At 37.7% G+C, this 16,949-nt stretch overlaps 2 protein-coding genes across 3 annotated transcripts in view; both read right to left on the bottom strand.

The window, feature by feature from the left end:
- The window catches only part of GRM5 (glutamate receptor, metabotropic 5), a 588,169-nt gene that overhangs the window by 108,161 nt on the left and 463,059 nt on the right, over positions 1-16,949 (bottom strand). The window lies entirely within an intron of this gene.
- Positions 5,972-6,920, bottom strand: LOC105509298 (40S ribosomal protein SA-like). The gene is given in 1 exon segment (XM_011938474.1): positions 5,972-6,920. A coding segment is annotated over 1 exon segment (876 nt). The 3' UTR covers positions 5,972-6,044.

Raw genomic sequence — 16,949 nt, 5'->3', positions numbered from 1 at the left:
TATTGAATTTTTCCTATACAGTTCCATGTGTCTGTTCTCTCAGATAAATGCCTGCTAGCACTGCCCAAGACCTGGGCCCAGATATGTACAGAAGGGGCCAATCAACGCAAGAGCTTAAAAACTGATGGATGCATATGTTTTTTCACAGTTTGTTAAATCATTTGTTATTATTGAGCATCTGGAAACAACTGGCCTATTTGAGTGGCATTAGGATCTTGTAGAAGTGCCTGGTGACTATTTTTTCCTAATCACCCAAAGGCCTAAGTGATTGCAGATTCCTCCCCATCAAAATAATAATAAAAAAATAACAATAATTGGAAAACCAACAAAATACAAGAAGAGAACAAATAGAAGTTTAACTTTTGTAATTAATTTCTTATGAAGTCATTTTGATGCTTATATATTTTGCAGAAAGAAATCATAATTTATTTTAGCATTCATGACGCATCAGGAGTTCAGTTCATAGAAATCCAAGTTTAAATTCTGCCTGTGCCATTTCACCTACTTTCCAGCCTTCTTCCTCCACCAGAGAAAGAAGCACATGGCTGACCTTTCACCTTCTTCAGGTAGCTGAGAGAGCTCTATTGAAATGTGTGCTAACAAAATCAGGACTTTACAAAATGCTTTAATCTCACAAAACTCAATGAGCTAGGGGCTATTTCCACTATAGATTAAGAAACTAAAAAAAAAAAAAAAAAAATTAAATTAAAAAAAAATCAAAGTTACTGTGAATTGCTGGCAAGCTTAGCTTTTGTTTTTTTTTAATTGGGGCCAGGGGTGGTTGGTATCCACATTTACAAGAGACATTTGTTAATACATTACTCTCAAGATTATAGATGTGGTGAATATATTGGTAAATTGGGGAATTCTCTTGCCTCTTATCTCTGTGGGTTTAGGTCCCCATCTATCTCCACTCCCCCCATAATTCCACACATGGCTGAAGGGGGTGAATGTGCAAGATGACATCGCACTTTGTGTAGAGAATGCCTCTCAACTATTAAGAACAGCAGAGCATAGCATATAAGAGCACAGATTCTGGAAGTAGACAGAAGGTTATAATCATAGTTCTGCCATTTTCTTCTGTTCATTGTTACTAGTAAGTTACTTAACCTCTCTGTGCCTGAAAAAGATGGTTTTAAAAATAGTATCTAGCAAATTCAGATGATACCTAAACAAGTTTATACTAACAAAGCATTTGATAAAATAAATTGATTTATGTTACCTCGTCCCTGACCCAAGTTTTGTTAATAATAATATGATTTATTTCTTCACATTCAAAATATGAAGATCTGGCCGGGCACGGTGGCTCAAGCCTGTAATCCCAGCACTTTGGGAGGCCGAGACGGGCGGATCACGAGGTCGGGAGATCGAGACCATCCTGGCTAAAATGGTGAAACCCCGTCTCGACTAAAAAATACAAAAAACTAGCCGGGCGAGGTGGTGGGCGCCTGTAGTCCCAGCTACTCGGGAGGCTGAGGCAGGAGAATGGCGTGAACCCGGGAGAAGGAGCTTGCAGTGAGCTGAGATCCGGCCACTGCACTCCAGTTTGGGTGACAGAGCGAGACTCCGTCTCAAAAAAAAAAAAAAAAAAAAAAAGATCTGGGAGAAGTATGTTGCCAGAGGCATTAGCGAGTGTAAATATGCCTAATATGTTCTTTGAGGAATAAAAGAAATGCTGAAGCATAATAAGGGGAAGAGAAGTAGGATATGAGGCAAGAGAGAAGGGGGTTGGATGAGGTAGTGCTTTGGAGTGTTTTTTGTTGTTGTTGTTGTTGTTGTTTTTTTTCTTTTTTTACCAGAGAAACATTACTATCTGATTTTCATTAATTTTTTTTTTTTTACTTTACTGCATGGAAAATAGAACAAGAGTGGGAAAATGGGGAAATGCAGGAAATACTGTGACAGAATGCTAAGAGATTATGGTAGCTTAGTCTATTGCAGGATTCTGAATATATTTTGAAAGCATAGAGAATAGAATGTACTAACAGATAGGATGTTGAGTGTTAGGAAAAATAATGAAGGATGAGTCCAAGTATTCAGTTAAGTAAGTAGACAGATTAGAGTGTCATTAGTTGAGAAGTGAGAAATCACTAATACATAATTATGATTCTGTTCTGTTTCCCTATAATACTGGTACTGACTTTTATCATATATTAAACATTCAATACAAAAATTGCCTGTTTACATAACTATCTCTAACCTGGATCTAAGGCTCAGTTTTGCTGTCTTGTAACATTGGTGGTGATCTGTCACTGATTTCCAGGACACTGTGGGCTCCCTAGAGACAAGGATTCTGTGTTTTTTACAGATGTAGCCCTTGTGCCTAGCATAGCACCTAACACACAATTGGCTCTATTAATATATGTTAAGTACATGAATGAGGCCAAAGGGATGACAGGATACCTCAAGGAGTATGATCAAATAACAAGTCTCATTCTCAGATTGTCAAGTCAGTTTACCAGACAGAAAGCATTCCTTTGTAGAATAGCACTTGTTTAAACAAAACTAAACATAGCAATGCCAATTTATGGCAGGATCTGTTAGGTGGACCAGACAATCCCATCAAGCAATCTCATGTATTTTCACCATCTAATAAAACTACATGGGAAAAATTTTGGTCCAATCAAGATGGAGTAAGCACACTCTGATTCTCCCACTGAATACAGCTAAAAATCCTGGATGGAGCTGGAGAAGTTAGTTGAAAACTCTGAAAAATAAGTAGTAATAAGTAGATTGGGGAAAAGTAACAGAACTCAAAACATCACTGAATCATGAGTGAGTTTCTTGGATTTTTTTCCCCTATAGCTTCAGATTTAGACTCAAAAGCAGCCAAATCATGGAACTATGCACCAGATGCAAGCAGAAAAAGCTCCAAGGAAAGTTCTTTATTTCCAATCTGAGGAATAGAAAATGGCACCCTACAAATCAGAGAGAGTGGAGAAAGTTGTATTTTTGTTTTTTTGTTTCCTTCTATTTAAGCCCCCAGGTAACCCTGGCAAGGTGATAGCAAGTGGTGGTGGCAAAGGCAAAAGTGTCTGGGTGGATGCTTTTAACTCTAAGGATGGAAACCCTTCTCTGTGACCAAAGGAACTATATCCCAAGAGTGTGTGTGTGGGACAGGGGGGAATTCTCTGTTGGTTTGTTCCTTTCTCTAGCCTTTCCCCACTTGGTTCCCATGGCAGGGTGATCTCAGGAACAGAAAGTGAGAGGCAGAGGTGAAAATTAAATTCTCAGATCTTTAGCCAGAGGACCAGGAGGTGGGTGGAAGAGACTGGAACCTGGAGTGGGACAGGGAGACAGTAAGGGCAGGGAGGTGGGGAGTGCTAAGAAAGTGGTTCTATAGCATTGAGTATGAATTCTTAGTTTCCCCCTAAGTTGTACAGGCATTGATTTGACTCTGGTCAGCATACCAACCTTTTGAGAACTAAACTATGGGATGGAACAATGCCCAGAGCTAAAGACTGACCACTTGATGAGGCATATGTTTGATAAACTTTGATAGCACTGCAAAGGCTTTGAAAACTGGGAGTTGAAGGTGCAGCATAAGAAGGTAAGTGGGAACTTACAGACTAATCAGGTTGTTTGCCTATACTTAAAAACAAACAAACAAACAAACAAACAAAAACAGTATTCTCCATTAGATTTAAATAGCACCCAAAAATTCATAACATTATATTTGAAATGTTCAGAATATGGCAACTGTATACAATTATTTGGGAGTGATGTAAAGAGCCCAGAAACTTTTACTAATCTTCTGGCTTCATTTCTAAATTCAGACTGTTGATACCATCTTTCTTTAATGATTTAGTAGAACTCATTGAGTTATATTCAATTCTTTGTTCTTGCTGCTTTGGCCCTAGAGAGAAATTCTGGCTCATTAAATAATTTATTAGTTGACTCATTCAGAGATTAAGTCATTGATTAAAAAGACATTTATTGAATACTTACTGCATGTCAGACACTGTGCTGGATGCTGCTGACAGAAACACAAGTAAGATGAATCTGTGTCCTCAAAAAAAAAAAAAAAATTCACCATATAAGGTATGAGCTCAGTGGTAGAAGCTTGTGGGGACCAAAGGAGTTTCATCTTATTAGGCAAACTTTAAAGTCTTAAATGCACATAATAAAATGCTTTGTTTTATTCAAAGTTCTTTTCTTATCCAGTAAATGGTAGGTATGTTAATTAGTTGGCATGATAGTGCACCAAAGAACAGGACTTCATTCAGTAGTATTTACTTCGTTCAACGATTATTTTTTAGGGTCTGCTGTGAGCCAGGATTAACCTAGCCATGAGGTTCTGTACCAAGCAGACTTACCAGGCGCTCTGGCTGGATCAGCCTCACAGCAGCATGTAGAAAGGAAATGGAAGCAGGAAAGGGCTGCTCTTCCTTCTTTTTTTCTTTATTCTAAACTAGATCCTTGAGTTAGACCACTTAATATTCATTCCCAATTTTCATATTGTTTAAACAAATCAGAAGCCTCCAAGAGGATTAGCAGAAACTACAACTCTCCAATCTGTGATTACAATTTAACTTTACAGTCCCTCAAAACATGTTCTTTAATTCATCTGGGAAACCAGAACTTTGAAGCCTAGTAGCTGTTAAACAAAGGAAAATCAGACTGTCTTAACAGTGCAGAATCAAAGAATGTCTGAGATACAAGAGATTTCAGAGAGCATCTACTTTACAAGCTGAAGAAAGGAAGCCCTTGGGCTGAATTTGGCCTTTAGATATGTTGTATTTGGCCTAAATGCTGTTTTATGGAAATTTCACATTAATATCTAGCTTTGTGGATTCTCTTGATAATCAGAAGATATGACAACACTAGCTCCATTTTCTCACATGGCAAATGCTCTGGACCCTGTCTCATCCAAGATTGTGACCTTCTAATTTGGTCCAATGAACTAATATTACAGATAAGGAAAATAAGACCAAGAGGATTTACCTAAAGTCATATCTTTAGTTAGTAGAAGCTAGCCTCAGAATACTTGCCTCCTAATTTCTCGAATAGTGTTATTTTCATTATGTGAGGCTAAGGAACCATTGTTTAAGAATGATTTTGGCAAATTAACTCATGACCATAGATTAACAAAACAAGCAGCAGTTTATTTATTTTTTTTAAATCTTGAGTTAATTCTTTGTGTTAGTTCTTATTCTAGGCACTAAAATACTTTCAGATTGTTCTCACGGTTTCTTCTGTACCCATTAGTAAGGGAAGGATAGTAAAAGGAAGGAAGATATAAGGGAAGGGATCCAAGTATTTTCTTGGAAGATGATTATAAAATCTGGAAAATACCATTGGATAACATACTATAACACTGCAATGAAAAAGAAAACTGCAGTGAATCAAATTCTCCCTACTCTCATTTATTTTGTGAATCTACTAATTCTTTATGCATATGGCAAATGGATTTCAGTTATGCACAGTGGATGATACCATATTTTTTCTGCTGTGACAGAAGGGCAGGACATCCCTCCAAGCCAGAATTAATCTTTTGTCATTATATGCTCCCACAGAAATGTGTTTATATCTCTATTACAACACACAGTACTCTCTGCCACGCATTAGAATTTTCTGTGTGCTTGTCTGTGCCCACCACAGAGTAAGAACTCCCTGAAGGCTAATATTTGTCGTGTTTATCTTGGATCTTCCATAGTTTCTAACACCATGGCTTAGACTAGGCAATCCATTTCTTCATTTTGCATTTGCTAAATGCCTATTCTGTGCAAAAGCCTCTAAACATATCATGGGATTCAGAGATTACTTCAGAGTAGAAAATCAGCCCTATATGGATCAGATACACATTGATCTTGTTTATCATTGTATTTCCAGCACCCAGAACACTGTTCAACATTGTCAGTAATATAACAGTGGATCATACTTATGATGGTTGAAGGTGGAATAGACTTACTATATGGAATCTAACAGAAAGTGGGCCCAACAGAGAAATGAATGTTACAATGAAGGTGCATAGAAACTGATGTTTATTTTCCATCAACCATTTTTCCATGTTGCTTAGGAGCCCATGCAAGAACAGATTAAGACTATTCAGTGGTTGCTCCTACCCATTCAGTGGCCTGAGCAGTGGGAGCTGCAGACCAATCTTCCGTGGCAGGCTCAGCACTCCAGTCTTCAGTAGGGAATGGCTGAATAGGCATAGAGGGCACCTGCACACCTTCAGACCAGTCTGAAACCTCAGGCTGAGTAGCAGTGATCTCAGGAGCTGGAGCAGTCCATTCACCCCGAAATTCCTCCTGGGTCACTGCCTTTTCAGCAGCAGCCTGCTCTTCTTTTTCAATCTCTTCAGGATCTCTGTAGAAGTAGAGATCAGGCATGACTTCCCACGAGTGTTCACGGGAAATGGTGCCATGCATGCATAGAACTTCCCGAGCCAGCATCCACCACATCAAACCCACTGAGTGAGCTCCCTTGTTGTTGCATGGGATGGCAATGTCCACAGAGCACAGAGGAGAATCTGTGTTACACAGAGCAATGGTAGGTAGGTTAACATAAGATGCCTCCGTGAGAGGCTGGTGGTCAGCCCTGGGGTCAGTAACCACGAGAAGCTGTGGCTCCTGGAAGGCTGCCTGGATCTGGTTAGTGAAGGTTCCAGGAGTGAAGCGGCCAGCAATTGGAGTGGCTCCAGTGGCAACAGCAAACTTCAGCACAGCCCTCTGGCCAGTATTCCTGGAGGATATAACACTGACATCAGCAGGGTTTTCAATGGCAACAATGGCACGAGCCGCCAGCAGAAGCTTCTCCCAGGTCCTCTTCAGATTTATGATGTAGATGCCATCACTTTTCTAGATGTACTGTTCCATCTGGAAGTCAAGATTAGTGCCACCTAAGTGGGTTCCTGCCGCAAGGAACTTAAGGACATCCTCCTCCTTCGTGTGCAGGACATCAAGGGCTCTGGACATTGTGAAAGTTTCCCTTTAAGTTATGACGGGAATCCAGAACGATGCTGTATGGACCCCTCTGATCTGCACGGAAAGCAGATCAAGTTTAATAAAACAAATGACTAGCTATTGATTTAGAGCTTAGGTGGTGACTAGTGTTGTAGGGAAGAAAAAATATTCTATGAAAGGTCTGGAGTAACTGATGACATCACATAAATCATTCATCCCGTGCCTAACACTATACTGCCTATTCTTTGTCAGGCAGCATGGCAATACTGGAAACCCAGGGCTGTATCCACATGCCTGTAGAGACACCAGTTCCGAATATTTGCAGTATCTCCAGTTTATAATTGTGCCTGAAATACAGGCAGTTGACCTCTGAATGCTCATATTGAAATGCAAATGAACACAGCAGCTGCAGAAAGAAGAGGCTTCTTCAGGGAGCTTCAAAAATTCAACAGGGATTGCACACTTCTACGTGCAGAACACCAAATTTTAAATTTAAATGATTCACCATGAACAGCCGGTTGGCAGCCCTCTGATGGATATGTTATTTTAGATACCATATCTCTCATTCACATTACAGTATTTTGCAGAACTTCCATATGGTATGTAAATGAAAGGAGAATTCCACAGGGGCATGAGGGCTAATGGTTATGATATTATTTAAAAGCTTGTGTGGCAAAAACCATAGCATTAAAGTCTTCTTACTATACTAAGACCAAACTCCTAGACCAGACTTTTCCCACTTGGCCCTGTCTATCTTCATTGCCACCATTCTTTTCCATGAGTTATATTTTAACTGTTTTGTAATGTTTCCTGAAGATGTGGCTTTCCCATTTTTGTCCAATTAGCTTCTTGTCATACATTAAAACACAATCTAGTGGTCACTCTACAATGAATCCTTGATAGCGTTTCCCAGGTAGAATTGAAAATGATTCTTTTTTCAGGGCTCCCTCACTTTGAAAAGAAGGAAAATAATACTTTCTTTTAGAGTTTGTGAGAATTAGAGATAATACATATGGAAGTTATGACCCCACAACAGGTACCAAATAATTAGAAACTTGCTGTTGTTATTATACATCTAGTACAATTTACATACATAAGATCACTATTAGTATATTTCTATAATGAACACACTCCATCTTTGAAACTTTGAGAATTCCTGTGCTTATTTATTCACACAGTGTTCTAGAGTTTATGCTTCCGACAATGAGATGCAAAAAATGTAAGTTCCTTTAAGATTTTATTTCTAATTAAAAATAATGAGCATGCTAAATGAGAATTCCATCTCTTATAATAAGCACTGTAATTGAAATGAAGTAGAAAATTGCAAAAACGAATTACATTGCAGTATGTAAACCTTCTACAAAGAATTGAACCAGAAAATGCAGAGTTAACAAATTGCACACGTGGGAGATTAATCATCATCTCTAATACAAGAGATTTGATTAGGGTAGAAAGTAGATCTGTATAAAATGTTTAATATTGAATCATTTTTATCAAAAAGTATTTTATGAAGCTCCCTCTTCTGAGTGTAGTGGCTATTGTACCAATGGTACAAATTTTGTAAAGTATAGATATTCCTTTAAAATCACAATGTTATTTTCAACCATGACAATAATTATTTTCTATAAGCCATTTTACTCTGAAATATTTCAAAGGTAGCCACTAAAGAAGAGATAGGAGAGGAAAGTATCCCACAGGTGCTACATTCTAGGTGCTTTACACTTATGACCTCATGTAGCCCTCACAGCAAACACATAAACTAAGCATCATTTTCTACCCTTGCTTAGATGAGAACATTTGGGCTCCAAGAGTTAGAATAAAATGTTAAATGACATAAAGCTAAAACATAGTTGGGGAGAATTTCAAACACAGTTCAATCTGACTCTTTCAACTATGCCATCTGCAGAATACCTAAACTTCTGCAGTATACCTAAAAGGAACATTTTCTAAATTATTATCATGTTTAAGAAGAAGTAACAAAGATAAGAAATTGCTTAAATACACTATCCACCTTAACATTATGAATACACATTTATTTCACTGTAACCCAGACTTGAATTCCCTTGATGTATGGGATCACACAGCTCAGCACATAGCTCAAGAGCTGCATGCTGGAGGGAGCTATGAGGAAGGGGTGGGGGCGGCAGACACCTGCCTTCTGACATCTGATCTTTTAATCAAAACCTGATATATATGCATTTATTTATTCAATGAGTATGTATTGAGCACCAACTGTGTGCCAGGGTTTTCCAGTTAACAGAGATTGCAGTAAATATTTCTTAAGAATCTAGTGTGTCCTAATGTCCATAAAATTGCAGTAGAGGAATTAGTCTCATGTATATGCACATGGTTTAGCTTATTTGGAGTCATATAACCTAGGTTTGAAACTATTTCTCCACTTACTAGTTGTGTAATCCTGGGCAAGTTTTATTTATTTATTTATTTATTTATATTCAAGAAAATCTATTACATTTATTTTTTTTTCTTTATTTCTTTTAATGATTTTTATTATTATTATGATACTTTAAGTTCTAGGGTACATGTGCACAACATGCAGGTTTGTTACATACGTATACATGTGCCATGTTGCTGTGCTGTACTGGTTAACTCATCATTTACATTAGGCATATCTCCTAATGCTATCCCTCTCCACTCCCCCAACCTCATGACAGGCCCCAGTGTGTGATGTTCTCCACCCTGTGTCCAAGTGTTCTCATTGTTCAGTTCCCACCTATGAGTGAGAACATGCAGTGTTTGGTTTCCTGTCCTTGTGACAGTTTGCTCAGAATGCTGGTTTTTAGCTTCATCCATGTCCCTACAAAGGACATGAACTCATGCTTTTTTATGACTGCATAGTATTCCATGGTATACATATGTGCCACATTTTCTTAATCCAGTCTATTATTGATGGACATTTGGGTTGGTTCCAAGTCTTTGCTATTGTGAATAGTGCCACAATAAACATATGTGTGCATGTGTCTTTATAGCAGCATGATTTATAATCCTTTGGGTATATGCCCAGTAATGGGATGGCCGGGTCAAATGGTATTTCTAGTTCTAGATCCTTGAGGAATCGCCAAACTGTCTTTCACAGTGGTTGAACTAGTTTACACTCTCACCAACAGTGTAAAAGCATTCCTATTTCTCCACATCCTCTCCAGCAGCTGTTGTTTCCTGACTTTTTAATGATTACCATTCTAACTGGTGTGAGAATGGTATCTCATTGTGGTTTTGATTTGCATTTCTCTGATGGCCAGTGATGATGAGCATTTTTTTCATGTGACTGTTGGCTGCAGAAATGTCTTCTTTTGAGAAGTGTCTGTTCATATCCTTTGCCCACTTTTTGATGGGGTTGTTTGATTTTTTCTTGTAAATTTGTTTAAGTTCTTTGTAGATTCTGGATATTAGACCTTTGTTAGATGGGTAGATTGTAAAAATTTCTCTCATTCTGTAGGTTGCCTGTTCACTCTGATGGTAGTTTCTTTTGCTGTGCAGAAACTCTTTAATTAGATAATCCTGGGCAAGTTATTTACTCTCTCTAAACATTATTGGATTTTTGTTAAAAGGACACTAATAGTAATTTTGTCATAAAATTTGATGGGAGCATAAAATGAGATAGTATAGGGAAAGTGTGGATAAGAATAGAACTTAGCAAGCAACTGCTTGTTAAGTGTTAATTATGATAATGATGATAATAAGACCACTTATTTCTTATTTTTTCAAGACAGAGTTTCACTCTTGTCACCCAGCATGGGGTGCAATGGCGCAATCTCAGCTTACTGCAACCTCCGCCTCCCAGGTTCAAGTGATTCTCCTGCCTCAGCCTCCCGAGTAGGTGGGATTATGGTGCCCACCACCATGCCCGGCTAATTTTTCATATTTTTAGTAGAGATGGGGTTTCACTATGTTGGCCAGTCTGGTCTCAAACTCCTGACCTCAGGTGACCCGCCCACCTCAGCCTCCCAAAATGCTGGCATTACAGGCATGAGCCACCGTGCCTGGCCTGAGACCACTTATATTGTCCTCAATTATCAAATGAAGCCATAGAAATCTTCATGATTGGGCTGCATAAAATACAAATCGCTTTTCTAATTTTGATGGACCTCTTATTTTACCTAGATTATGGAAAACCGTATTATTTTTTCATTTGGGAAATTGAAGTAGCTTTTATTCTCCTGTGTTCCTTTTACTTGACTGCAAAGCAATGGGAATATAACCCAGGCTCAGTAAATTGGCAGCTGTATTCCAGGAATCTGGAGAAAGCTAAGTAAAGCAAAAGAATGATCAGTATTTATTTGCAATCATGTTTGTGATACGGTGCAAATGTAGTCATACTCTGGCCAAATTGCTAAAAGCTGTTTCCTGCTTCCTGGAAGCCTATGGACCTGGGCCAACTTTCCAAACTTGGTCTTCTAGCTACCAGTACATCCGGGTGGTGGGGGTGGGCAATAATCTTTAAACCAATACTGTTTATGTCATTTATTTGTCTTAAAAAAGTCAAACTAAAATTGGTTTTTAGTGATCGCAACGAAACCACTGGCATGAGTCAAAATGTTGTTTGGAAAAGCAACCTGCAATCAACTGGATACATGTTTACTAATTATCTAAGTTCCAATTCAACTATTGATTTTCATAATAATGAGTGGCTTGGCTCTCTTCAGTGTTTGATGGGCTTGTATGAAGGCCTACAGTCCAAGATAATTAAATTATTTAACTTTATATTAAAGTCAAACCATGGACCAAAAGTTTTCCTGAGTCAAATTATTTAAGAAAGAAAATACAAATGTCAAATTCAGTTCACTACTGGCTTCTCCTGATCTGGAATAGCATATGCCTTGCACCCTGGAACCTGATTTCACAAGGGAGAATACCTTCCAATTATCTGTGACTATTTGAATCTAGTAATTCTGTTTGGAGAAAGAATCACCAGATGAATTTTCTTCCCTCTCTTGTCTGCTGAATAAGCTTAATTAAATATTGCCTGAGAGGATAAGAGAAAACCCTGGGCCATGCCTTTGGACGTACTTATGTACGTACTCCAAAGAGAATGAGAAACATGGGAGGAAGGAACAATGACAAGAGGGAAACTGAAATAAGAAACTAAAAATTTCAGGCTGGATATGGTTGCTTATGCCTCTAATCCCAGTGCTTTGGGGGACCAAGACGGGAGGATCTCTTGAGCCCAGCAGTTTGAGGTTGCAGTGAGCTATGATGGCACCACTGCACTCCAGCCTGGGCAACAGGGCAAGACCCTAACTGTAAAGAATAAAAATTAAAAATTAAAAATTCAGGCATCAAGGGAACACTTATTGCAGAAAATTTGCTATGTGCTTCTTAGACAATCAATTAACACATCAGTTTTGCTTTCTAAATTTTTCCATGTGATATTCAATAATACCTGGTTATTCAGGATTTAAAAAAAAAACCCTTTGAAGTTATTTACTCTGTTTCAGACTTAATTTTCCCCTGTGTTAGAAACAGGTAAGATATTGATACAACTAAGATGGTGTTATTGCTAGGGGATCTAGGAATACAGAATTGTATAAAACTACAGCTACTGTTTTGCATGAGGTTTACTTATGTGATACAGTCTTGCTAAACAATGACTGTACTTCATATGTGAAATTAAAATGCTTTATTGTTCAAACCATGGTCATTTGGAATGAAGTAAACCTAAATTTTATATCAAAGGGATCTATTCCTCAGCCTCAGATGCAAATCTTACACTCTTAAGATTTGGCAGCTCTACAGGGAACAGGCTAAAGAACTCAAGGGTGCCAAAGATCTAGAGAGCCAGGATTTCTATCTCACTCAGAGAACAGGGAACAAAATGGCCAGGCTTGCCTCCAGATAAGAATGTGCCCTACTTCAACTTACTTCCATAGCAAGAGTGTATGAGGAAAGAGAGAAAAGGCTATACCAGTGTCCCTGACTTTGAATCCATAGTACCTCTGCACTCTATCACAGGTGGAAGTATCCTGGAATCTAGCCAAATTGTTACACAAAGAGTAATTTTTCTAAGGAAAAATCCTTAGAAAAGAAGTATTAGGTGGATTTTCTTCTTCATGGGTCACAATTTGACATTCATATTAAGAAGTATTAAGCACTAGCGTTGTACCAACATTATCATATAGAATTGTGGGCATGAAAAGGCCATGCAATTTACTCTTAAGATGCTGTAACCTAGAGGGAATGTTTAATTGGAGAGAGAGGGAAGGGGGCAAGGGCTGAAGAACTACCTGTTGGGTACTATGCTCACTTCCTGGGTGATGGGTCTAACCATACCCCAAACCTCAACATCATGTAATATACCTTTGTAACAAATGTGTGCACATACCCCTAATTCTAAAATAAGAGTTGAAAAAGAAATGAAAATAAAAGCAACAAAAAATCAAGCAAACAAAGAGCGATAACACAAATCCAAACTCTTCCTAGAAAAGAAGAGAGAATTTGTAGCTTGGGTCAAAGGAGAAAGCTATAATGATTTCTCCTGTGCCACAGTCTAGGCAAAACACAAAAATTTCAGGTAGAATTCAGAGGTAACAGGCAGTGAGCTCTAAGAAATGTCACATATACAGAGCAGGTCTTAAGTGACTAGCTTATTTTTTTTTTTACCAGATTACCTCACACTAAACTTTCACAGACATACTTCTTGGCCAATTCTTCCAACAATTTTGTAAATTGAGAGCAGCCTTTACAGGTTACACCAAATTGAGAGCAACCTTTACAGGTTACACCAAATATAGAGAGATTTAACAACTTGCCTAAGTTCACAGAGACAGAAAATGGCAGCGAAGCACTACTGCTAAACACAGCTTTGTATAATGCCATGGATCACATAGCTATAGTATAGATAAGAGGTTTTAGATCATAAAACATTCTTAAATGTTGCTTTTATATTTTGCTAGAATTTCACAGATGTAAAACATGCCAATTAAAACAGAATATATAAAGCAGTGTAATCGGAAACCTTCTGGCAGTAAGAGTTTGCACTTAGTTTATAAATGCACAAACCTCTCCATTGTGACTCATAGAGATTTCTGACTTTCATTCATTTGTTTCATTTCTACATACAATGTAATTTTTGGTTGAATTCTTTCTTAGATTTCCATTCTTTTATGTGTTCAGAAGTGTTGTGATTCTCGGCTCTGTGAAATTGCTAGAAAAAAGTGCAGAAGAAATATGCCTAATAATGTTGTAATTTATTGAGTTTTACTAGATGCCAGAGACTATGTATTATGGACTAAATTATGTCCCCTCAAATACCCCCAATATGTTGAAGAAACTCTAATTCCAAGTGTGATGGTATTTGGAGATGAGGTTTTGGGAAGTAATTAGGTTTAGATGAGATAATGAGGGTAGCCTGTTCATGATAGGGTCAATGTCCTTAAAAGAAGAGCTACCAGTGACTTGATAAAGAAGATATGAAAAAAATTTGATTCATGCCTTGAATTTCTCTCCCTTTCTGCCAAGTGTGCACATAGCAAGAAGTCAGCTATCTGTAAGTCGGAAAATGAGACCTCACCAGAATCCAACTATGTTCACATCCTGATCTCAGGCTTCCAGCCTCCAGCACTGTGAAAAAAAATAATGTTGTTTAAGCCACTGTGTCTATATTATTTTCTTATGGCAGCCCAAGCTGACTTAACACTATGTTAAATGCTTCGTAGGTACTATTCCATGTTCTTCTCATAAGATTTCTATCTGCTAGGCATTTAATATTATCCCAAATTTACAAGTGAAGAAAGTGAAGAAAGAGAGTTTAAGCAATTTGTCCAGTGTCATAGAGCTATTAAGTGGCAGAGCCAGGATATAAATCTAGCCTGTCAAATGCCAAAGCTTGTGCAAAACCACTTTACTGTGATGTCTTCAATGTGCATAACTTTTCATTTCCATAAACCCATCACTCACAAATCAATCAATTTAATCACATTATCACATTTATGAATACGAGATACATGAGTTTACCTTACATTTCTTTGTGGAACATTTTTTAGGTCTGATGGACCCAGCTCTTCCTGTAATTACTATCTGAAAGATGCACATTAGGGACAGTTTCTAGCCTTCTATTCACTCTTAGTAATTTTGCACCAGGGATTCTTCCTTACCACTGCATGTCATTAAGATGTCAGTCATACTCCTCCTAATTGCCTGTACAACAGCGACATGTGTACACTTCAAATTTGAAATATTTTAAGCAGAACTCACCCTCTCTACGGCAATCTTGCCCCTTTCCCTATTTATCTATTTACAAAATTTTCTTAATCACCTAAAATTGAATCCTTTAAGTCACCCTTGCCTTCTCCCTTTCCTTCAACCCTGCAGAGGATCACCAAGTTTACCTCATTCTTTTGTCACCTAACAATAACTTCTATGACACCCTCAAATTCCCATCAGCTTAATAAAATAAAGGTAATCTCTCCCTCACCCAATAAACTCTGAATTATACTGTCAGATTAATCTTTTTAAATGTGGCTTTTGATTACATCATTTTCTTCAAAAGTCTTTAACAATTAAGATATAGAAGAAAATTTCCCAAATCATGGTTTGACATGCATGATTTAAAAAAACTTTTCAAACTTAAATTCTCAGTCTTATTTGTTATAATCTGTGACACTGAGTAGGACATGTATTTTCTCAACTCCATTATTTAGTTTGCCAAGCTGTTTAAGCTTGAAATACTCTACCTCCAACTCCCTGTCTCACAGCCCAACCAAACTTCAGGATTCAATTCAAGGACTAGCTATGTCATTAATCCCTAATTTCCCACGTGCATGAATTCTCTACTTCTCTAATGCCTAGAACCACATTAAGTCACATTTCAACTATTTTTTACTTATTATGTATAATCTTGTATTGAAGGTATTCCCAGATAAATTATAAGATGGAAGAGATTAACCACTAACTATTCTTGGCCTCTTCTCTTGTAACTCTTAAAACTAGTTCAGAATCTTGCTTAATGGATGTTAAAAAGAGATAATTTGATAAAGAATATATGAAAGAAATTTAATTCATGCCTTGAATTTGTATCAATACTTCATTGAAAAGAAATCATGTGCCATTTAGGTTATATTTAATGTCTGCTCTGATAATCATGAACCCTTGAGCTGATGAATAAAATGTTTTGCAAGCAACAGCACAAATATCCTGGATCTATTCCAAAATAAACTGAATTGGCAGGGTCAGTGGGAATCACTATGGTAACAGATGGATCCTTTAATTCTTGTAATCACTTTGGTGTAGACTGGCATTTACATATCATGACAAAGGCCTGCTGCTGTCCATCAGGAGCAGGAGAAAAGTATATGAAGTCAAAGTAATTAACAATAGCTGCTATGACAATAGACTCAAATAACCAGTAGCTTAATACAATAAAAGTTTATTTTTTGCTTATATCACAATCTAATGTAGATTGTGAAGTGCTCCTGACTCTTTTAAGTGACTCAGGGAGCCAAGCTCTTTCTAATGCATGATTTTGTCACTTTGGATCCCTTTTTTTCTAGTCACATGAATGTAGGAGGGAGATTGAGACCAGGATCTTTTGTGTATTTTTAGAACGCAGGCCTTTAAGTAGCACACATCACTTTAGCTCATATTCTGTTGACCAATTATAGTCAGGTACTGCAAAGTAGGTTTGTAAATGGTGCTTTCCTATGTGCTCAGGAAAAGGAAATGGACTTGCTGAACATCTAGCCTATCTTTGCCATACCAAAGCTCCAGCACCTGAAGGAATTTGATATCTGGATCTGATGGTTATTATTCTGGAAGAAGGACCCTGAAAACGCATTTGTACTGGGTCTATTGGTAGTGTCAAAATTCTTTTAACATAAAATTCCTTCAAATGACCAGAACCTTCTTTAGTAGAGTTCCATGGCAGGGCTATGCTCAGTAATACCCAACAACTTTGCATTGCTATTCATTCTCAAACTCAAATATGTCAGCTATGCATCAAACATATCTATAGTCTGACTGCACCTTTCCTATCCCACCTTATCTCTGCTTATGTATAGTGTCTTTTCTGCTTTAATCTTCCTAATCCAT

This window comes from Colobus angolensis, unplaced genomic scaffold (assembly GCF_000951035.1).
Source record: "Colobus angolensis palliatus isolate OR3802 unplaced genomic scaffold, Cang.pa_1.0 Scaffold174, whole genome shotgun sequence".
Lineage (NCBI taxonomy): Eukaryota > Metazoa > Chordata > Mammalia > Primates > Cercopithecidae > Colobus > Colobus angolensis.
This window is presented reverse-complemented; position numbering and strand designations above follow the sequence as displayed.